The following is a 22,125-nucleotide window of genomic DNA, read 5'->3' as shown; positions in this document are numbered from 1 at the left end:
AAAGGAAGCACAATTGTACATCTACTTCATTTCAAACAAGTACTATCAATGGCGCCTAAAGTCAAAAAAACAACACAACAGGAGGACAAGCTACAGGCAGTTGTGTTGACCGACTCATTTGAAACCAGGTTCTCTCCACTAACCACAACAAAGCCAAGATGCTTGCTACCATTGGTTAATGTTCCATTGATTGAATACACTATGGAGTTTCTTGCCAATGCTCACATATCGGAAATCTTTCTCGTTTGCTCATCTCATGCTGATCAGATACAAGAGTATATTGAGAAATCGAAATGGAATGCCACCGTCATTATGTCATTGGAGTCACGATCGGTTGGTGATGCTATGAGAGATATTGATAACCGAGGATTGATAACTGGTGATTTCCTTTTGGTTACTGGTGATATTGTTAGCAACATTGACTTTAAAAAAGTGTACAATTTCCACAAGAACAAAAAAGCCCAAGATAAGGATTATATGATGACCATGATTTTGACTCAAGCTTCACCCTTGCATAGAACTAGATCTCACATTGACCCAGCAGCATTCGTACTAGATAACAGAAATGACAAGTGTATTTACTACCAAGATTTATCCAAGTCATCTATTGATATAGATCCTGAATTGATTGAAGATGTTGATGAATTTGTCATACACAATGATTTAATCGATTGCCATGTTGATATTTGCTCACCACATGTACCACAAATTTTTCAAGAAAACTTTGATTATCAGTATTTGAGAAGTGACTTTTTAAGGGGAGTGTTGACATCGGATTTATTGAAAAAGACTGTTTATACGTATATCAATCAAGATTACTCAGCTAGAGTAGAAAGTTGGGGCACTTATGATGCAGTTTCCAAGGATATATTGGCCAGATGGTGCTATCCAGTGGTTCCCGATGTCAATTTGACAGATACGTCGTACACTTTTGAATTCAGCAACATTTACAAGGAGGAAAAAGTGTTGCTTGCACAATCATGCAAGATTGGTACATCAGTTGCCATTGGAAGAAATTCAAAAGTTGGTGATGGCACTAGTATTAAAAAATCAGTCATTGGGAGAAATTGTGTCATTGGGAAAAATGTATCCGTTTTGAACTCATACATTTGGGATGATTCGGTAATAGAAGATGGAGCTGTCATAGAGTCCAGTATTGTTGCATCATCAGGACATGTCAAAGAATCAGCCAGAGTTTCCAATAGTGTTGTCGGATTTAATGTCACGATCGACTCAGGTGCTGATATAACCAATAGCAAAGTTTCCAAAGATGATGGCATTGAAATTGAAGGTATGTTATCACGTTTGAAGCTTCTCAACCATTCTGACGAATCCATTGCTTCAGTAACCAGAAAAAAGAAACGTACACATTCTCGAACCAGAAGGTTTTCATCCAACTCAATGATGTCGGAACCAGAAGAGGATTTCAGCGTAGAGGGTGTGGCAACTGTTTGTCGAGCAATTGAAAACAATCATGATATAGACACCGCTCTTTTGGAATTAAACACGTTGCGTATGTCAATGAATGTCAACTACCACGATGTCAGAAGCGTCACTACAGAAGCAATTTTGAAAAAAGTCGTTGATTTTGTATCGACCGATACATTGAAACCACAAGAAGCGGCAACGAAACTATTCAGTCACTGGGGTAAAATGTATCGTCGACAAACATTCACCGCAGAGGAGGAAGTTGATTTATTGGACACATTAGAGGAGCAGATTACTGATTTAGATCCTGAATACCGTCAAGTGGTGCTTTTCTGTGTATTGAAAACATTGTATGATTTGGAAATTGTTGAAGAAGATAATATTCTCAAATGGTGGAATAAAGGAGATGAAGGGAGTCAAGTTAGAGGCTTGGCCAGTAAGTTTATCAATTGGTTGGAAGAAGCTGAAGAAGATAGCGAAGCTGAAGATGAGGAATAGGTAATTTTTCACGAGGTTTGTACATTTGTAGATACTTTAAGTGTGTAAGGGTATAGAAATCACTCCTCCTTTTCAATTTATAGAGGAATGAAATGAAAGGGCCATTGTCAAAGCTATTGAATCACAGTCTTAAATCTGATCAACATGGTGTTAGTAGGTCATCTTAGAGAATACTCATCTACATGAATTATTTTGGTGTGTAGTATAACTTGCAATTCAATATACTTAGTTCTCTTTTCAAAATGGAAATACAGCAGTGCGTGTTCTATGCCTATACGTGGCAGGAGCTATGAAGAATACTTCCTTGAGTGGCACGACGATCAAACGATTAGTGTTTGTGGCTCGTTAACCTCGGCCAACTCTTCTAAAAAAAAAAAAAAATCATGCGGCTTTTGCTTCTCGTATAAAAAAATAAGGTGTCAAAAAGAGAAAGTGTCGCGCGTCGTTTAGATGTGAAAAAAAAAAAGAATGTGAAATTTGTTTAAAAAGAAAGAATCATATGATGCATCAAAATCAAGCCAAGGGGAGGGAAGGATATATAATCTAGTCACCGTCACCAAGACAAAAACAAAGCGTATACACCACACAAGAGGAAAACATCCCATAGTTAGAGGCTAATGACTACCGAGTATGATGTTATTGTGATTGGAGCTGGTGTAGTTGGGCCATGCATAGCAACAGCTTTGGCTAGACAAGGAAGATCAGTTTTAATCATTGAACGAGACTGGTCACGGCCCGATAGGATTGTCGGAGAGTTAATGCAACCAGCCGGTGTCAAGGCTTTGAAAGAGTTAGGCATGATAAATGCCATCAATGATATAAACGCTATTGACTGTACTGGATACTATATCCAATATTATAATGACCATGTTACTATTGAGTACCCATTTAAAGATGTTGCTCAAGTGACCAACCCTGTCAGGCCATTGGGCAAGGAGTATAAGTTAAGACTGGACTCAAGTATAGATGTCACCAAATGGGATAATGATGAACGAGTACGTGGCATTGCATTCCATCATGGGGATTTCTTGCAGAATTTACGAAGCATATGTAAAAACGAGCCCAATGTTACAGCAATCGAAGGAACAGTTATCAAATTGGTTCGTGAATGTAATGATACCGTTGTTGGTGTTTCTGGTAAGCTACAAAAGGATGAAAATTTTCAGCACCGGGCTAAATTAGTCATATCATGCGATGGGATCTATTCCAAGTTTAGAAGTGCATTGGGAGAGGATAACGTACCATCAATTGGGTCTTATTTTGTTGGATTTTATTTGGAAGATGCTAAATTACCCGCACCAAATAAAGGACATGTATTGTTGGGCGATCATGCGCCAGTACTCATATACCAAGTGTCGCCAGGGGAAACCAGGGTGCTTTGTGCATTTAGATCCACGAAGCCACCCTCAGCAGCCAGGAATGAGATTTATAATTATTTGCAAAAAGAAGTGTTGCCAGTGATACCCAAAGAACTATACCCAGCTTTCAAAATTGCAGTTGAAAAAAAGAAATTTAGAGTCATGCCTAATCAGTATCTTTCCGCAAAGAAACAAAATCAACGAGGATTAATCTTACTTGGAGATTCATTGAATATGAGACATCCATTAACTGGTGGTGGAATGACTGTTGGATTAAACGACGCTGTATTGTTGGCAAGATTATTGGATCCAAAATCAGTTGAGGATTTGGATGACTATGATTTAGTTCAAGAAAAGCTAACCATTTTCCATCGCAAGCGGAAAAACCTTGATGCAGTGATCAATACATTATCAATTGCATTGTACTCGTTATTTGCCGCTGATAAGAAGCCATTAAAGATATTACAACGTGGATGTTTCAAGTATTTTGAACGTGGTGGTGATTGTGTTGATGGACCAATTGGATTATTAAGTGGAGTATTACCATTCCCCATGTTGTTGTTTAATCATTTCTTTAGTGTGGCATTTTATTCTATTTATTTGAATTTCATTGATCGTGGTGTTTTGTTCCCACTTGCTATATGGGAAGCTATTGAAGTATTGTTTACTGCTATTGTTATTTTCACACCTTATTTATGGACCGAGTTGGTTCAGTAAGAAAAGAATGGTGTATAGCCTTGTGTGTATAGAGAAAGTAACGAGAGGTGGGGGGTGGTAACCAATTACGAATGTCGCAAAAACAATTGTTGTGAAAGGACAAGATTTTTTTTTTTGTTTTTGCAAATGTCTCATAGCACAAGATTGACATGCCGAGAATGATGAGATCGAGGCTTGTAGGGGAGGGAAAGAAAGTGGAAGTGCGATTCAAAGGGGCTCATCCTTTCAATTTAGAAACAGTAGTTTTCCATTAACTTTGTAATCACATTTTCATTATTCGTTTAATCGCGCGGGGGACCGAGTTTACCATTCGGGCATAAATTTGTTGAATGATTGCTGGTTGTTTAAATCCTGCAGGCACAGAACGATTTTAATAAATCGTGCATTTATTTTTTTATTGTAGAATTTCATCTTCAAGAAACCAACAACTGGGTATAAAAGAGCAAGAGGAAAAATAATACTACTAGACAAAAGAGTAGTTCACACAGCCTATATTACATTTTTCATAAGACTATAGTTGTCCGATCCAATCCAGTACAATCCGATCTGACTAGTTTTCTACAATGAGTGATTTACCATTACTTGGCGGCTCATCGCGTCAACATTCACAATCCATTATTCAAAGTTTCTCAAATGCCACCAAATTGACATTGAAATCATCGCCAGTTAACTACTTGCTTATATTCGTTCCTTTGGGTCTTGTTGCCGGTGCATTGGAATGGGGGGCCAATGCTAGATTCTGGCTCAATTTCCTCGCCATTATTCCCTTGGCTTCAATATTGGCATATGCTACGGAAGAAATTAGTGAATATGTGGGACAAACAGTGGGTGGATTATTGAATGCCACATTTGGTAATGCTGTTGAATTGATTGTTTCTATAATTGCCTTGAAGGAAAATCAAGTTCGAATTGTGCAAGCATCAATGTTGGGTTCGATTTTAAGTAATTTACTATTGGTGCTTGGTTGTTGTTTTGTTGCTGGTGGTATTACTCGTGTCCAACAAACTTTTAATCAAACAGTTGCTCAGACAATGTCGAGTTTAATGGCATTGGCTACTGCTTCATTATTGATTCCTGCTGCATTCCATGCTTCGTTGCCCGCACCAAAGGGAGACAAGGGTCAATTCCCAGAACCAGGTACTTCTGATGATTTGATCCTCAGTCTTTCTCGTGGTGTGTCAATCATCTTGTTGGTGATTTATTTGTTTTACTTGCTTTTTTCTTTAAAGACACATAAGTCGTTATTTGAAGCCACTGAAGATTTTGTCGATGAACAAGCACACAACAATAATACTTCATCAGATGATATAATCACTGGTAGTAAATCAGAAGATGATCATTTGCTGGTTTTAGGAGGATTAACGGTATTGCTACTCACTACATTATTGGTTTCAGTATCTGCCGATTATTTAGTTGGTTCCATTGATGAAATTGTTGAGAAATCAGGTCTTTCAAAAACATTTATTGGTTTGATTGTTATTCCAATAGTTGGAAATGCAGCTGAACATGTAACTGCGATAATCGTTGCCATGAAGGACAAGATGGATCTTGCAATTGGGGTTGCTGTGGGTTCTTCTTTACAAATTGCTATATTTGTTACCCCATTCATGGTTTTAGTTGGTTGGATGATTGATGTTCCAATGTCGTTGTATTTCTCCACTTTCGAAACTGCCATTTTGTTTGTTAGTGTCTTTATTACTAACTTGGTGATTTTGGATGGTGAGAGTAACTGGTTAGAAGGTGCGATGTTGTTGTCAACTTATTTGATAATTGCATTGGCATTTTTTTATTATCCAGATTCTGCTGGTTTGTAGTGGAGGAAGGAGAGAGAGGGGGAAGGAGGAGAGGGAAGGAGGGAGTAGGAAGGGTAGAAGCAAATGTTGGTGTGGAAAACATTTGTTATTTTGGTTTACTTTTTTTTGTAGTTTTTTAGTATTGTTTGTATTGTAGTAGATGAAAAAGAGCCAAGTGCAATCTCGTTTTTCGTAAAGGATTAAGAGTTGGTCTAGATCTTCTCTATGGAGGAGGTGTCTAAAATTTTCAACGCGACACGAAGGAAAATTGAATCAAACTTTGATGGGTTAATTCGCGAGAGTGACGATGCTGCAAAGCTCAAAACTAAAAACAGTCACACGGGTGTGGTTTACTATATTTTATGATTCGCGTTGGATGTTTTGTGAATGAAATTGTGATTCCTAAAGTCGCAAGAGAAAGAGAAAGAGAAAGAGAAAGAGAAAGAGAGCGTGTGGGTGTGTCATAAGTCAAAGCACGGGTTGCAGCAGAGTATGGAGGTGGGAGGCGGTCGAAATAACTTGATTTATGACGACCTAGTAGTCTTACACAACATCACTCCTTTGCATTGAGGTATTTTGAAAAACACGTCGGATACAAAGATGCAACCGAGTATCGAATTCATCACAATCTTAGTGTGGCGAAGTCGTTCTCTTTGTTAAAGGGCAGTAGTGGGTGGTCCATGACCTGGAGGTGATTGTAGTACAAACAGTACCTAAGGAATAGGTTCTAGATTGGAGAAAGAACAACCGATAAACAAAAAGGAGGTAGTTTCTGTGGTTTGTTATTGCGTGATACACTCTAGCCCATTGTATTGTATTGTTTATTGACAGATTGGGGATTTAGCGTGTTGTGTAAACTTCCCCCTTCCCCTTGTTTATTGATAATACACGGTACAAAAGAAAAGGTAAACAAAGATGTGTGCTTTTGTAATAGTTTATGATAACTTTTCTACGCGTACATACGCGTACTTAAATGAAAAACACGAAAAAGTAAAAAATGGAAATGAAAATAAAAAAAAGAAAAAAAAAAAAAAACGTTTTATCTAATTATTAATCCTGCATGCAAACAGATTCAATCTTAAACTCAATTAGGTAATGTAATTTTATAGCAACAGTCAAACCAACGAAGGTTTACCACCAACAAAACTAATTGAGAAACAAGGTGTTAACAGAAATAAGGAAGTTGTGATGACCACATGAGTATCCGCCATTTTGGAGATGACGGTCTTGCCCTAGAAGAGAAGCTTTTAACTATAGTAGCAATCAAAATACTCTATTGGGGCAAAAGACAATTTTTTTTTTTTTTTTTCTCTTTTCTTTTTTGGGCTTTTCTCCAGAAAAGAAAACGTTTCTGCTGGTTATGGTCTAGTAGAATGATGGATCCTGATCTCTCATCTGTAATGCCTTCCCCACTTTAAATCAATAACCTGTTTCACTATCTCCATTACAGTCTATCCCAAATCAAGTAAATTACAACAAATTGAGATATGAACTTAGTTTGCTCAAGTTACTCTTCTTGTGTGTACACACTCAATGTACTTTCAATAGACCACTTGAAAGGATGACCAAACACTTGTTACTCTTCGCTGCTTCTTCCACTGCTTCTACTGCACAAATCTCATTGTTCACTTTCTTTCCTTGTTGGTTTTCAATTTCATGCTTCTATGCTCTACATGCCCATTGTATTGGTTTGAGTTCTTGTGGTATATGTGAAAGAGAAAAGTGTAAGATTACAATGCTTACTCCTTCCCATATGGAGTTATTAAAATTTCTTTGTGTATATTACTCTTTCTTCTTGCTAAGAAATTGTTTCATCGTTTTGCAACTCCTTTCCCTAGAAGGAGAAAACATTGTTATTATTACGTAATACAAACTACTCTATATTACATAAGTGCTTTATAATAGGCGTACTTATGTATTACGTAATAGTCGAGACACGAGAAAAAAAAAAGAGATATTGTAGTGAGGTCATGTTTGTGCAACTTTTATCTTTCATATTTCCTAATTGGGACATGTACCTTGTTAAAGTAATTTTAAATACTGTAACCTACTTTTGTACTACATTAATTCTGGCGTTTAATTTTATTCTTTCAAATATACCGTATTCAGAATATATATATATATATCAAAGCTTAAATATATATATATATATACAATAGAGCGTCTTGATCGTCTTTTCTATACATAGAAGGAAAAGAATCGCTATTCTCAGATACAGACAACACTAATCAAAGAATATCCTATAGCCTTATTTGCAACATTGACAACTCACCTTGTACTACTTGACACCAACCAACTGTATAATTCTTGCCATCTCAATACCATCACATTCATACACCAATTATTACATTCACATCTACAATGTCTGATAGAGAAGCATTAAAGATATTTGCAAGACAACCAGTCAATTCGGATATGATTAATTTCCTTGTATCCACTACAAACTCAATAATACAAGTTAAACCTCAACAATCACAACCACAACCACAACCACAACCGCAACAGCAGTTGCCATCACCAGCATCATATTCATCCCTGCTGCTGTTAAACTCCAGTACCGAGATTTTATCCATCAATCCACCAATCACTTTGACTCAGTTTATCAAAAACTTGATTAAATATTCCAATGTTCAAACACCAACACTAATGGCAACCCTCGTCTATTTAAACAAATTACGCAACTACTTACCCGCAAATGCAGTGGGGATGGAAACTACTAGACATCGAATTTTTTTATCAGCACTAATTGTTGCTGCTAAATCATTAAATGATAGTTCACCTTTGAATAAACATTGGACAAAATATACTGATGGTTTATTGACTTTACAAGAAGTTAACTTGGCTGAACGTGAATTGATTTCGATTTTGAATTGGAATATCAATATTACTCAAGAAGAATTGATTTATACATTACAACCATTTTTGATTGGTATCAAGTCTTGCTTATTACAACAACAAGAAATTGAATCTATGCAAAGAATTAAATACTATAGATTGACACAACAAAAGAAATCAACCAATTCAATAGTGTCAATGGGCTCAAGGTTTTCTTCAAGAAGCTCTACCCCAGTGGTTACTTCTTCATCTTCACTTTCATCGTCATTATCATCAACATCTTCGAATTACTCACTACATTCTAACAACAACATCAACAGTGGTGGAAGTGGAACTGTGTCTACATCATCATCAATTGCATCCAATTTATCACAATATGACTCCAACAATGTCTTGTCACATCAATACACTAAACCCCAATCTCACAAATTACCATTATCATCAACTTCACAAAACAATCTAAACACCCTTAAACCATCAACTCAAGTACTACAACAGCAACTTCATTCACAACAAATTCCAATTTCCAAATCTGCCAAATTTGGTGGTGGCGAAAAGGATAAGAATCAATACTTGGCGCCCATCATCAAAAAGAAAAGATCAATGATGAGTTTATTGACCTCTTCAGGTAAAGTTGTAGCTTGATGCAAACTTTAATGGGATGATTGTACATTTAGTTCTCGAAATGGATGGTTTGTTTTTTTAATTTTTTTTCTTTTGGGGTTTAATAGGTTATAGGGATTTGTTATTTTAATATTGTACACATTTTATAAACTACTGACTTGTCACCAAGATGTAATATACTATCTCTGCCGTCTTTATTGTACACAAAACTTCACTAAAAATACAAATCTCCAATTCTTCTATCTCCTGCCTCAATGAGCATGAGGATCTTCCTTTGGTGGCTCTGGGTGCACTTCAATGATGGTATCAATTCTCAATATCGAAACACAAGCTTCCAATGCCGATTTCAATGCCTTAATCTTGGAAATTGTTGGTTCCAAAACACCTTGGGTAGCTTCATTTACAATCTTGCCATGTATCAAATCTAACCCATAATTCTTATATTTTTTCCTTTTTTCATCATCAGTCTTGGCCAATTGTGCCGCAGCGTGATATGTTCTCAATTTCGAAACCAATTCCGATGCATCTTTAGCTGCATTCATTGCCAACGTCTTGGGGATAATCAACAATGCTGCACCAAATTCTGCAATTGCCAATTGTTCTCTCGACCCCACTGTTGAAGCAAAATTTTCCAAATAAATGTTTAGCGCAGTTTCAACTGCTCCTCCTCCAGGTACGACATTACCACTTTCCAACGTCCTCTTCACTACTGAAAGTGAATCATTTATAGATCTTTGCATTTCATCCAATGAATAATCATTTGGACCTCTCAAAATTATCGAACTTGATGAATGTTGCTTGGTTCCCTTTATTAATATGCATTCATCATCACTGATTCTTGTTTGTACGACTTCTTGTGCTGAACCCAAATTACTAGCTTCAAACGTTTCTTCACCTTCCAAATTACTCAATGATGATACCAAAGTGGCACCAGTGGCACGAGCAATTCTGCGTAAATCCTCTTTTTTACAACGTCTAACAGCCATACATCCATTTTCAACAAATTCTTTTAAACATAAATCATCAATTCCCTTTGTTGTTAAGATGACGTTAGCACCACTGGCGATAATTTTCTGAATTCGCTCAATAATGATTCCATATTCTCTTTTCCTAATCTCTTCCAATTGATCAGGATCTTCAATATTTATTTGTACACCCATTGCCATTCTCGCTTTTTGTAAATTGATATCAAGACAAGCAATCTTGGCATTTTTGACCTCCTTCACCATGGCTTGTGAAGCAACAGTACAGTTCAAAGCATAGCCTTCGACCAATACCGACTCCAATGCTGATTTACCGTGAGCTTTCAAAATGTTTACTGCTTTAACTGGATATTTAGTTTCCCCCTTTGAGTTTGTTGTCTTTACCGCCAACATTGCATCAACGACAATCTTGCTGAAAAAATCAGAATCAGCTCCAATGATTTTCGATGACATTGATGTCTTGGCGATGTTAATCAAGGTTTCCTTTCCCAATTGATCAACATTTTGTGACAAGATTTGATTTATATATCTGATCGATTCCTTCAATGCTAATCTGTATCCACTGATGATTGTGGTTGGATGTACTTTATGTTTGACCAACTCATTGGCACGCTTCAATAACTCAGCAGCAATGATAACCACTGAAGTTGTTCCATCACCAACTTCGCGATCTTGCTGTTGAGCCAATTCTACCAAAATTTGACCAGCTGGATGTTGGACATCCAACAATGCCAAAATAGTAGCCCCATCATTGGTCACAGTGACATCTCCGATATCGTCAACCAACATTTTATCCAATCCAACTGGTCCCAAAGATGACTTGACAACATTGGCCACTGTTTGCGCAGCCAAAACTGTTTGGTTACGCACATCGTCACCAGTGACTTTTTGAGCCCCTAAGAACAACGTATCTGAACGAGCTGCGGAAAACATATGTGATTCGGTGAAAGGAGGAGTTATTTATATGATTGTTGTTTGTTGTTCTGGAAACTGATCTTCTTGCAGCAGAAAAATTTTAAAAAAAAATGAAATCTTGAATTCAGTTTTGTTTTTTTACGCAATGGAACAAAGAAGAAGATTGGGGAATTTAGAGGGGGAGGAAGAGGAAGAGGAATTGAGATAACACCCGTGTTTTGAGTGTACACATCATCAGAGTTGTAATGGCACTTTAGATTGTAAGGTATTGATATCTCGAACAGATGGGTTGGACATTAAATAGGTAGTGCCATTGGGAATGTGATATATTTTCTCCCTCAAAGTGAAATCTATGATTATACTAATATATTTCCGTCAAAGGTAGTGAAGCGGTTTTCGGTAGGAAGTGATTCGGTTTCGCTTTTGGCTGAAAGGAGTTTCGTATCCACTTCAAGCCCATGTATATTGTGTCCGAAGTAAGATCTCTACTACAAACTTGAGAATAGATACCATTGACTCTATAATAGCACTTTTTCAACACCTCTTGGCTTATTCCTAAACTTACACTCAACCACCTACATAGCACCACTTCTTTTAAAGTTTTGTGGATTGGGGACTATTACATTACTGTTTTGTCTATTTCCCTTTTGGGTTGTCTATGGGCTGGAATGCGAGAGGGAGAGAGAAGGAGAAAGTCATGTGAGGCTAACAAAATATAAACAAAATATAAACAAAATATAAACAAAAGCAAAAAAGAAGTTTCTCAAGTTCAACTCAATTCACAACAAATTTGTACAGATTTAGCACCAAAGCAGAGCTTATTGCAGCAATGTTGAGACTCATTGTTAACCCTAGTAGGGCATTGGCAACTCAGGTTATCTGTAAGCCTTTAAGTAGCGCGTCTATTCGCCACCAAGTTGTAAACTACTCAACCGCCAAAACCACTCGATCCTCCAAAGATAAGGAAGCTGCTTATTTGAAGAAGAAGCTTCAAACAGCCAAGGATAAAAAGAAATCGATTGAACAAGACCTCAAGGACAAAACCAGAGAAATCAGAGAGTTGAGTAAAGAACGTAAAAAGAAGGCAGCAACCCAAGAAAAGACTAAATTGAAAGAACAAAAGGAAGCTGAGAAACATAAGGCTTTCTTGAAAGATACATTGAGAGAACCACGTTCATTAAATGTTCACAACTATTTTGCCAAAGCAACCAAGACTCCAGTGTATGAATTGAAGGAGAAATTTGCAGAGTTGTCCGAATCCGAAGTTGCTAAATATAAAGAGGCTACTAACAAGTACAATCATGCATTGAAATCAATATTGACACCTAAACCGGTCTTGGGCCCTACTTCAGCCTATCAAAATTTCGTTAGTCAAAATTATCCTCCAGATGTATCTGGACGTGAAGCAATGACAAGATTGGCAGCAAAATGGAAAGCATTGTCCGATGAAGAGAAAAAGTCATTTGATGTGCCTGATCATGAAGTCGAAAGGATTAAATCTCTTCAAAAGCAATGGGAAAAGACTAGAGAAGAAGAATATCCGAAATTGGTGAAGTTTAAACAAGAGTACAAATTCACAATCTAAAAGAAGCACAGCTACATAGAACTCGAATATTGTTTGAATTCAAAATGTATTTCTTTAATCTATCAAATTAATCTAAAGCAACCCCCGGAAAAATCAGTTTGCGTTTCCAGTTTAGCCTTTCTTGTTTTCCTCTCCCACCATTTTTCCCAAATGTGTCAATACTCGCTTCAATTCGTTGGGCAAGATTGGCTTTGATACAAAATCAACCATACCACATTCAATGCACTTTTTTCGATCATCACCAGCAACATTCGCCGTCAATGCAACAATTTTGGGGATGTAATTTTGTTTATTCAATTTAGTGTACTTTTCAATCAACTCTTTGGTGGCAGATATACCATCTTTTGTAGGCATTTGTATATCCATCAATATGACATCGTATTTCTCACCTTTTTCTAATAATGAATTACACTTTTCTAAAACTTCAACTCCATCTTTAGCGTGGTCGGCTTCAAAGCCCAATTTCTCCAAATACTTTAAGGCAACCTTGTAGTTTAACAAATTATCTTCAGCAAGAAGAATTCTCAATGGGTATTCATCGGCCAACAGAACTGGCGTAATCACACTGGGTTTAACTTCTGGTTTAACGTCTCGAAGCAATCTCACTACTCGTTCGCGTTGGAAGGGACACAATAATGCTTCGTATTTGGCGCTTTCCCCCGTCAATGGCTTACCAAATTGTGCTAAAATAACAATCTTGGCACTTTGTTTCAATTGAGGTTCCAACCGACTAAACTCATCGTATTCATCCAAATTTACAAACAAAAAGTCATAAACCCCACCATCCTTAATGTCATCAACATCACGTACGTCGTCCACTGCCAATTTGAAAAATGTCAACATATTCTTCAACGATGCCCCAGTCAAATCCAATTTATTCAATATTAATGCCGTTTTCCCTTGCAATTCAATCTCCGGTTTATCAAACAACAGCACATTAAACGCAACATCAAAGTAAAAAGTACTTCCAACACCTTCCTCACTCTCAAATCGAATATCACCACCCATTAAATCGGCCAACTTCTTTGATATCGCCAATCCTAAACCCGATCCACCAAACTCTCGTCGAGATGATCCATCCACTTGTGAAAATGCCCCAAATACTTTATTCTGCGACAACTCTGGTATACCAATTCCCGTGTCCTCCACAGAAAGTGTAACTTCGTATCTTTCTGGAGTTAATTCCGCAGCATTGCAATTGACGATTATATGGCCATGAGTGGTAAACTTCATTGCATTACCAACCAAGTTGATGATAATTTGTCTTACTCGAGTGACATCACCAGTAACTGTATTAATCTGAGGACAATTGTTGAAAAACACCAACTCCAAATCATTGTCAACAACTTGTTCTCCTCCCAATTGTATAGCACTTTCAATACAATCGTTGAGTGAAAACGGCGAGTTTTCCAACGTGAATGACCCATGCTCAATTTTTGAAAATGCCAATATACCATCAATTATATTCAATGTCACCATTGCCGAGCTTTTAATGGCTTCAACATATTCTCTCTGGGTTGAGTTCAATGTGGTGTCTAATAAAAATATTGAGCAAGACAATAACGAATTGAATGGCGTTCTAATTTCATGGGACATGTTGGCCAAAAAGCTTGCTTTTTCGGCTGTGGCATCCTCCGCCGCCAATTTGGCAACTTCCATTTGTGAAATCAACCTCGCTTTACCCATTGCCACTGATGCTTGAGTACAAAACAAGTTTATCAAATCACGCTTCCGACCATCAAAGATGGCCTTCTTTTTATCTTTTCTCGAATCGACTTCCAAATACAAGGCACCAAAAACTCCAAATTGATTTTGCAAAGGGATACACAAGATCGTGGAACAAGAGTTGTGTGTATAGTAAGAATCTTTGCCGAAACGATTTGTAAAAGCAATATGGTCATCTTCCTTGTTGACGGCTTCTCCTGTATCCAAAACATGCACCAACAATTGATAAGGACAAACATCAGTCCTGGAGCTCAATGGCTCTTCATTTAAGGTGTATATGTGTTGTGCCGAGCCAACACCTATAATTTTAGGTTCTCCACTCATATGCACAACCACACCATAATCAACCTCAGCAAATTTGATAGCGCATGTTAACAACTCAATCAAGATAGTTCGTTCGTCACTGGCTTCGGATATCCCCAAACATGCTTGTATCGTGGAATTCAAATCATACGCGGCATTGGCATTTTCGTTCTTCTTTGTTCTATGCTTAGCTTTTCTCGACTGTCTGTTCAATTTCATTTGTGACTTCATATCTTCGCTTACACTATCATCTGTGCTGATTGGAAGATTGGAAGGTAATATCTTTGCGTGCCTTGTTCCTTCTTCACGCTGCTTCATTTTGCCAATACCGGCCCAGCTAAACAATGCACAATCCTGCTCAAGGTATTTCTTAAACTCTTCCAGTAATAGTTTGACAAACTCGTCAAATTCCAACTTCTTCATTATATCAATGGCGCGCTTGGCTAATTGACCAATTCTTCTTTTACTTTTATTGCAGTTGACTAACCACCTGGCACAAAACACACTAATCCACGACACGTCATACCAATTCTGAGCTTTTGCACCCTTGTCAATAGCATCCTCAAAGATGTCGAGAATCTCCAAGTGGTCCGTATTACCGTCTCTGACAGCTTTCAAAGCCAGTAGGAAAATGACGCGGTTACCAAAATTATGCTCATTTGTTGATGCCCACAACTTCACTCGATGATATATGTCATTGAAAATACCAGTCTTCCTTTCTTCAACAGTTCGATCTCCTTTTGAGGCAAAGGTGATTATAATAGCCGATACCATATAGTAATGACTGGAGTAGAACAAAAGCGGATATGATTCAACAACTTCGTGGGACTTGTTCAACATCAACTCGACACCTTCATCGTACCTCTTCTCTACTATCATACCGTTCAATACTACCGCAAAGTAGCAAAATTGGCTCAAACTTTTCTCCTTCATCATAGTTGCCTCATATCGGGCTTGATAATCAACAGCAGACAACGACCCAAGCACGCAATCTTCTGAATCAAAAACAAACATCTGTTCATCCAGTAGTCCCAATTTCTGTCTCTGTGATTTCCTTCTCTTCATCAGATAAGATATATCATAGGCCTTGCCGCCCAAAAGAAGTAGAAATATGTCAATTGTTGACATCACAATGCGCAACTCTCCAAACCCCAGAAGCATCTCATTTTGGGTACTTTCCAAGCCTGTCTCGTAATACTTGAGGATCGCCGGCATTGGCTCAAGATATAGGGCCAATGTACAAACGTAAAGTTGATAGATTTCCCGGTAGTAATTAATCGATACGTTGCTTGCATGATTGACCAAAATCATGGCAACTTTACAAAGCTCCTTGGCTCTCACTTGGCCAGCGGATGTAAACTCGCTTGCAAAATCGGAAGCAAAGTCAATGATGATCATAGCAGCAAACGGTGACGGCCCGTGTTTGTAAATGGCTTGCATCGCTTGCACCACCAAAAGTTTTCTGCTAGCGTTCTTGCGAAAAACAACCAATGATGGTAGAAGCTGACTTATCAAATGGTAGATAAGTAAAAGCTTTGGAGACTCTGTCGGTTTTACTCTTAGGATGTTTCTAATATCGGGTACTGAAATTGGAATTTTGGACTTGATCGTTTGATAGTTTTTGATGTTCTGCTCTTCATCATCACTGATTGTGATTCCGAGTTTAGGCAAACTTTCGAAACTTATTTTAATTGCTTCCTCGATATCACCCATTTGAATTTTACATCGAACCAATTGATATAGGAAAACAATGCGGTCAAATCCGTACTTCTTTTGAGCATTGTTCATTACCTCCAAACACTTGTCGTACTCACCGAAATAGTAGTGATTTTGAGACACGGTTAATATAGATTTGAGCTGACGCTTGGAGTCAAGCTCATCAACAAGTTCACCTACCACTTCAAATAACTTTTGTGCCAACTTCATGTTATAGGTTGATGATGCATATCTGCCAGCTTGAACCAAGACCTCGATATACAACTCTTTTTCCTCTTGTCTTGCCACTTGATAGGAGTTGCGAAAATATCCCGCCATTTGTAGATAGACCCCAATGTTTAAATTCTTTTCTTTGCTTACAGTTTTGTGATATCTAAGAGCACAAAGTCTTGATAATTCCATGTATTTGTCGGTGGCAACTAAATCTGCAATGATGTGGACAATGAGTGAATCGTAATAAAACCTATAACTGCAATGCGATGTCAACTCCCATATATCATTATCCGGCAAGTCAAAAGGCGACTCACTTGAGCAAATCAAATCGAATGGAACTTTGTAGTATGTAGTTGTAGGCAAAAGTATCTTTGCGTCAACCAAAAGTGAAAGTGTTTTGAACACCTTGTCCATCGGCAAAGAAGAAGCGACAATCAAATCAGAGAGGTGGAAACCTGGTCCTTGGGAAATGATCGCAGCAAATTCAAGCAAACTTTTCATATCTGAGTTGATAGAAGCTTTGATAAAGTTTTCAATGATCTCGCTCTTGCTTGCTCCGTAATTTTCAATCGACAAATTGTCCACAACAAATCGGCCATAATTTGCATGTTTTACATAAAAGCAATGCTGACTGAATCGAGCCATGCTTATCGCATATTGCGCTAACATTACGTTCCCGTCAGTGGCCTCGTAAAACCTCAAAGCGTTAGCAATTGCCGTGGTGTTCATGGCTGAAGATTTAGGACTCTTCTTTTCAGTTGTAGTCTTATTGATCATTGAAGACATGCTACTTTGTTGTGGAGCAGGTGGGGGGCCACTTCCGTGTCTGGCTGATGATGAATTCGTGCCGATGACTTGCAGAATCCAACTTTTGTAAGCATCGCCGGGTACTTTCGGCACATCAAACACATGTAACGACATGTTGGATCTATTAACGTAATTCTTGAACCGCTTCTCTTTTTCCACACTACTGATGTTTTCTTGAAATTGTTTAGCATCGGTTGTGAAAGTGGAAACAATCTTCAAAGACATCTGACTTATGTCTGCTTCATCATCGAAATTCAACATATCACATAATAGGTGCCACGATTCTTGACTGCACCAATGTACATCATCGATAAAAATTGTCAACCCTTGCAAACCAACAACTTTGTAAAATGATTTTATAATTGCTCTGAACTTGACTTCCAAAGTTGAGGTTGCTTCCTCTCTATTTGCACCTCCTGGCGAGTTTGTTCCCAGTTTATGCTGATAAATTGAGATGTATTTCGGACCCAATAGTTTTCTCAATTGCGGAATGAGGTAAAACAAGATACTCAAATCCAATGGGATATTGGTGACAATCAAATCTCGCCAACTATCTTGTATTTCTTCAGAACATTCCAAAATTTGACCAATGATCGTTTTGATTCCTTCCAAAAGAATCAGATAAATTGAGTTTCCTGTATCAGAACATGAAAACTTCCAAATGCAATAAAAGTCATACTTGAAGAATGCGCCTACACGCATATCATTCAAAATAATGGTTTTTCCAACACCACTTTCACCACTTATCCAAAACAAGTTAACACCCCCGTCGAAAGTGTCATTGTATTCATCAAAGATCTTTTTGTACAATTCATCGCGGCCTATAAATTTCGCTGGAAACGTGAGTGTTGGTGTGTGACCCACTTTTTCGGGATGTTTCATTTTTTCCTTGTTGAGATAGACATCAAATTCCCCCGTCCTTTTCCAGTGATTCCATACCAACTCGCCCATGGAGCTTACCCTATCAATGTAGTGATTTTTAATCAAAATCAAATCACTTAGTAAAGAGTAGCAATCAGTGTATCTGTCCAGTGGATTTTTTTCAAGGCATCTCATGATGGTGGCCCCTAGTTTCTCTGAGATCCAATTGGGTGCCAACAAATGTGGGGCAACAGGCTTTTGAAATATGTGCATTCGTACAATGGAATTGGGATCGTCGCTTTGAAATGGCAAGGTTCCCAATAACAACTCATACATCACTATACCAAGGGAATAAAAATCTGATCTGTGATCAACCATTTGATTGACAACACCAGAAACTTCGGGAGCCATATAAGGGATCAAGTCAGATATTTCGTTCAAGTGGTTTTTCCTATATCCATAAATGCAATCTTCAAGATGACAAAATGCAAACTCCCAGCCGGTTATCTTGACATCATTCTGGTCATTTTCTGATTTAAGTAAATTCATACTGGTTATACCATTATGGACAAAGCCAAGCTCGTGCACAACGCCCAAGGTTTCAACAACCTTTATCATATCGGAGATTATCTCAACCACCTTCAAAGGGGTCTTGGGGCTGCTCGAAACTTGCTCCGTCAACCTGTTGAATAAGGAATTTGTCGAGCTAGTGGCTCCAACAGGTCCAACTCCACCGAAGAACCCATTTGATTGATCAATGGAGTCACTAGGTGTATTATGTGATGTGGAGTTCGCACTCTTGATTGACCGAGAACCCGAGCCATAGGAAGAAGTTGACGAATTTCTTTCAGGGTGTAATTCTGCGGTCCCACAGCTATATTCGCGAAAAGATTTGTAATCATTATCATTATAAACCAATGCAACACGCTTTTGTTTTTTCAAATTCTTGCGATTGAGCTCTATTCCCTGATCGCTAACAAAGCTGAATGTCAAAATTTCAACGGGGTATAAGATACCTGGAACTCCCAATGGTAAAGTGTTTAGACCATGCTTTTTGTCCTTTTGAAGTTTTGGTCGCTCGGTATCGGTGATAAACTGGTTGGTCAACGTTTCATTCGACCACAAAAGATGAGTCTTTGGTGGTTTTGTACCCGACAAAACGTGCCACTCATTAAGGAGCCTTGAAAGTGACATATTCTTCAAGATATTTGATGAAATACTCAAAACTACCTTCGAGTTGGTCTCGATATAATCTCTCTGGTCACCAGCCAACTTACAAGAAAAGCTGTCTGTGTTTGCGTCGTCAGTGCTCCCCACCTTTATTCCGTGGTACAATAGGTTCGTTTGAAAACTACTACTTCCAAATTGTTTGAGCAAATTATAACCAGGTATAGTGTCCGGTGATATATTGACGAAGTCCAGGTATTTTGAATCAGAGCCTCTAGGTGATTTGTTGGTATTCAAATTTTGGTTCAAGAAATCCAAATGGTCCCTTATATAATTAACATTATTCAAATACGACGACTTCCCCAATGCCACATTTTCGCGAGTCTCCAGTGATAGAGAAGAGCTATCTTCATCCATTGTGAGTGCTCGGGAAGAAGCTACCGAGTTCAAGTCCTCGTCGTCACCAAACAAAGTGGATATGCTTTGGTCGGGATTAATGATTGCTCTATTTTCGTCGTCTGGGCTAGATGTTTGGTCAGTGGAGTATCCTTGTGAGCTAGTTCCTGGTATACTGATACGTGATGGGGGTTTGATTAATCTGGATGGTTCCACACCGTAATCGGAACTCAATTCATAATTCAAGCTTAGGGCCGAAGGATTTTCCGAAGATGGAAATGATGATTCAGCTGGTAACGAAGTGTTTAGCTTTAGCTTTGCCAAACTTTCCAGCACTTGTGGTGGTGACAAAACACTCTTTGCGACAAAGTCGTAGTCGAAAGTAGTTCTTCTCAGAATTTCAGGTCGTTGTTCTGTCTCCTTCTTTTCTTGATTTGGTGTAGAAGAGAAAATGCTATTGTTGTATGTGGTACTGTCTCTGTCATCATCGGCCCTGTTTGAAGTAGTTGGCGAAACTGTTTCCGTTGACTTTCTTCTGTCGGCCATCGGGGACGTCATAGTGAAATTGTGAAATGTTTTTGATTCGGGCCCCTAACTTGGTTATACTCGATGACGATTATCGACGACTAGCTTGCAAAATTAAGCTGCCTGATAATGGGTAGTCAACTGAAAAGTTATATATGTGTGGAGATATGATTTCGTCTACCTGCGGTCGTAATGAAACTGAAATTTAAAAGACTCTTTAATGAACGGTGATTTTTAAACAGAGGTTTCTCTTATTTCGTGCAAATGAACTGGCAGTAAGTGATTTTTAAAGTGAACTCCCAGCTTTCCGATGCTCTTTATTCAAGTAGATATGATATTAAGAAACGAGGCAAGAAAATTCTCTAATCTTTTGATGTTGATGGTTTTTCTTCCTGGGATAATTTTCTAACTTGGTTTGTGTAAAATGCATAAACTGTTAAATTCGCCTCAAAAGCTTTTCAAAAGGTGGGTTTTCTAAGTAATTATTTGAACAATAACAAAACTAAAACACACAACACACACTTTCTCTCTTTTGTCTCAGATGTGTTCTCTTTGTCGATCAGTATGGGCTGAGTTGAAGGGCTCAAGTGAACAGCTGAGAAAGTTTTAAAAAGAAAAGCATTAAACAGTAACAACACTATACTCCACATGTTTTTGTCTCTGTTTGATAAATTTTGGAATTATCACTTTTTCATTGTTTTTGCTGGGTAACGAAAAGAATAAGTTTTTGTTCCCTCTCTCTCTTTTCGTTTGGTTGTTAATTTAGTTTTGTGTCACGACGGAAATTCAAAATTTTCTTACTGGAGATTGCTCTAAAGAACTAGAAGAGCTTTACACCGTTTATATTACAGCTACACTGGATCACAGTGTATTGATGTCCATATTTACTTTAGTAGCCGATTTTGTTTGAAACAAATGTCTTACAGAGGTGGGCTGTTTTAGATTTTGCTTTCATTTGCCTCCGTCTTTATTTTATTTTCATTTTTTTTTTTTGTATTGCTCTGCTCAAGTCAAATTGGTTCCATGCACAAAAGGTTAAAAAGTTTAGAGAGCGGAATTCCACCTGTGTTTTCAAGGTAGGTTTAGTATTCACAGTTTGGGTATACACGAACTTTTCAGTGAAGAATCATCTAGCCTGTGCACTTTGCTTTAGTGGGCAGTTTACATTGCATGGACCTGCATTATGAGATATTTTAATTGCTATCTTTGACTTAAATTGTTTTTTTCAAACTTCGAATGCTTCACTACTCTAGCGTCTCGCCTCAAAGTCTTCTTATGCAATAGTGAGTATGTCATCATTCTTTGTGACTAATTTTCGTGGTTGTTTTTCCTGGAAGTTTCACTTCTGTTATGCAATTTTGTCCTTCATCAAAATAGTAAGTTCACAAAACTTCGAGCCTGGAAGTGGAGGCCGGTAGTGGCTAATGGTGGCTGATTTAATGGACAATAGTAGAGAGAAATTGAATTCATTAATGAAGCGAATTGATAGCTGGGCATCTTACTCGAGACCGAGTACGATCCCGTTATCAGTGGAGAAGTATAAAATACTACTCCCTAATTGTCTATTGTATAAAGTCAATTTTCAGAGTATATATGTGTACCAAAGTAGTTTAATCGGAAAAATAGCTGCAAAATCTAACTTTTGAAAATTAAACTTTCTTAAATTCGATTCCTCA

At 37.9% G+C, this 22,125-nt stretch overlaps 7 protein-coding genes across 7 annotated transcripts; 5 read left to right on the top strand and 2 right to left on the bottom strand. All coding sequences in view use genetic code 12, as the record gives it.

Moving 5' to 3' along the window:
• Nucleotides 1–48: 48 nt before the first annotated feature.
• Nucleotides 49–1,926, top strand: GCD6 (translation initiation factor eIF2B catalytic subunit epsilon; the record flags this gene model as incomplete). Its single annotated transcript, XM_036809991.1, has 1 exon — nt 49–1,926. One exon carries the CDS (start codon nt 49–51, stop codon nt 1,924–1,926), a length of 1,878 nt encoding a protein of 625 aa, XP_036666572.1.
• A 617-nt stretch (nt 1,927–2,543) lies between these two features.
• Nucleotides 2,544–4,001, top strand: ERG1 (squalene monooxygenase; the record flags this gene model as incomplete). Its single annotated transcript, XM_036809988.1, has 1 exon — nt 2,544–4,001. The coding sequence occupies one exon, from the start codon at nt 2,544–2,546 to the stop codon at nt 3,999–4,001; it is 1,458 nt and encodes a 485-aa protein (XP_036666571.1).
• A 563-nt stretch (nt 4,002–4,564) lies between these two features.
• Nucleotides 4,565–5,815, top strand: VCX1 (Vcx1p; the record flags this gene model as incomplete). Its single annotated transcript, XM_036809987.1, has 1 exon — nt 4,565–5,815. One exon carries the CDS (start codon nt 4,565–4,567, stop codon nt 5,813–5,815), a length of 1,251 nt encoding a protein of 416 aa, XP_036666570.1.
• A 2,340-nt stretch (nt 5,816–8,155) lies between these two features.
• PCL2 (cyclin) lies at nt 8,156–9,274 on the top strand (the record flags this gene model as incomplete). Its single annotated transcript, XM_036809986.1, has 1 exon — nt 8,156–9,274. The coding sequence occupies one exon, from the start codon at nt 8,156–8,158 to the stop codon at nt 9,272–9,274; it is 1,119 nt and encodes a 372-aa protein (XP_036666569.1).
• Nucleotides 9,275–9,504: 230 nt separating this feature from the next.
• On the bottom strand, nt 9,505–11,169 carry TCP1 (chaperonin-containing T-complex alpha subunit; the record flags this gene model as incomplete). The annotated part of the gene is made up of 1 exon (XM_036809985.1): nt 9,505–11,169. One exon carries the CDS (start codon nt 11,167–11,169, stop codon nt 9,505–9,507), a length of 1,665 nt encoding a protein of 554 aa, XP_036666568.1.
• Nucleotides 11,170–11,980: 811 nt separating this feature from the next.
• On the top strand, nt 11,981–12,736 carry GCF1 (Gcf1p; the record flags this gene model as incomplete). The annotated part of the gene is made up of 1 exon (XM_036809984.1): nt 11,981–12,736. The coding sequence occupies one exon, from the start codon at nt 11,981–11,983 to the stop codon at nt 12,734–12,736; it is 756 nt and encodes a 251-aa protein (XP_036666567.1).
• Nucleotides 12,737–12,847: 111 nt separating this feature from the next.
• On the bottom strand, nt 12,848–20,482 carry CHK1 (Chk1p; the record flags this gene model as incomplete). Its single annotated transcript, XM_036809983.1, has 1 exon — nt 12,848–20,482. One exon carries the CDS (start codon nt 20,480–20,482, stop codon nt 12,848–12,850), a length of 7,635 nt encoding a protein of 2,544 aa, XP_036666566.1.
• Nucleotides 20,483–22,125: the final 1,643 nt, after the last annotated feature.

The sequence above is a fragment of the Candida parapsilosis genome, contig 005809 (genome assembly GCF_000182765.1).
Source record: "Candida parapsilosis strain CDC317 annotated contig 005809".
Taxonomy (NCBI): Eukaryota; Fungi; Ascomycota; class Pichiomycetes; order Serinales; family Debaryomycetaceae; genus Lodderomyces; species Lodderomyces parapsilosis.
The sequence above is the reverse complement of the archived record's forward strand: the minus strand, read 5'-3'. Positions and strand labels throughout refer to the sequence as shown.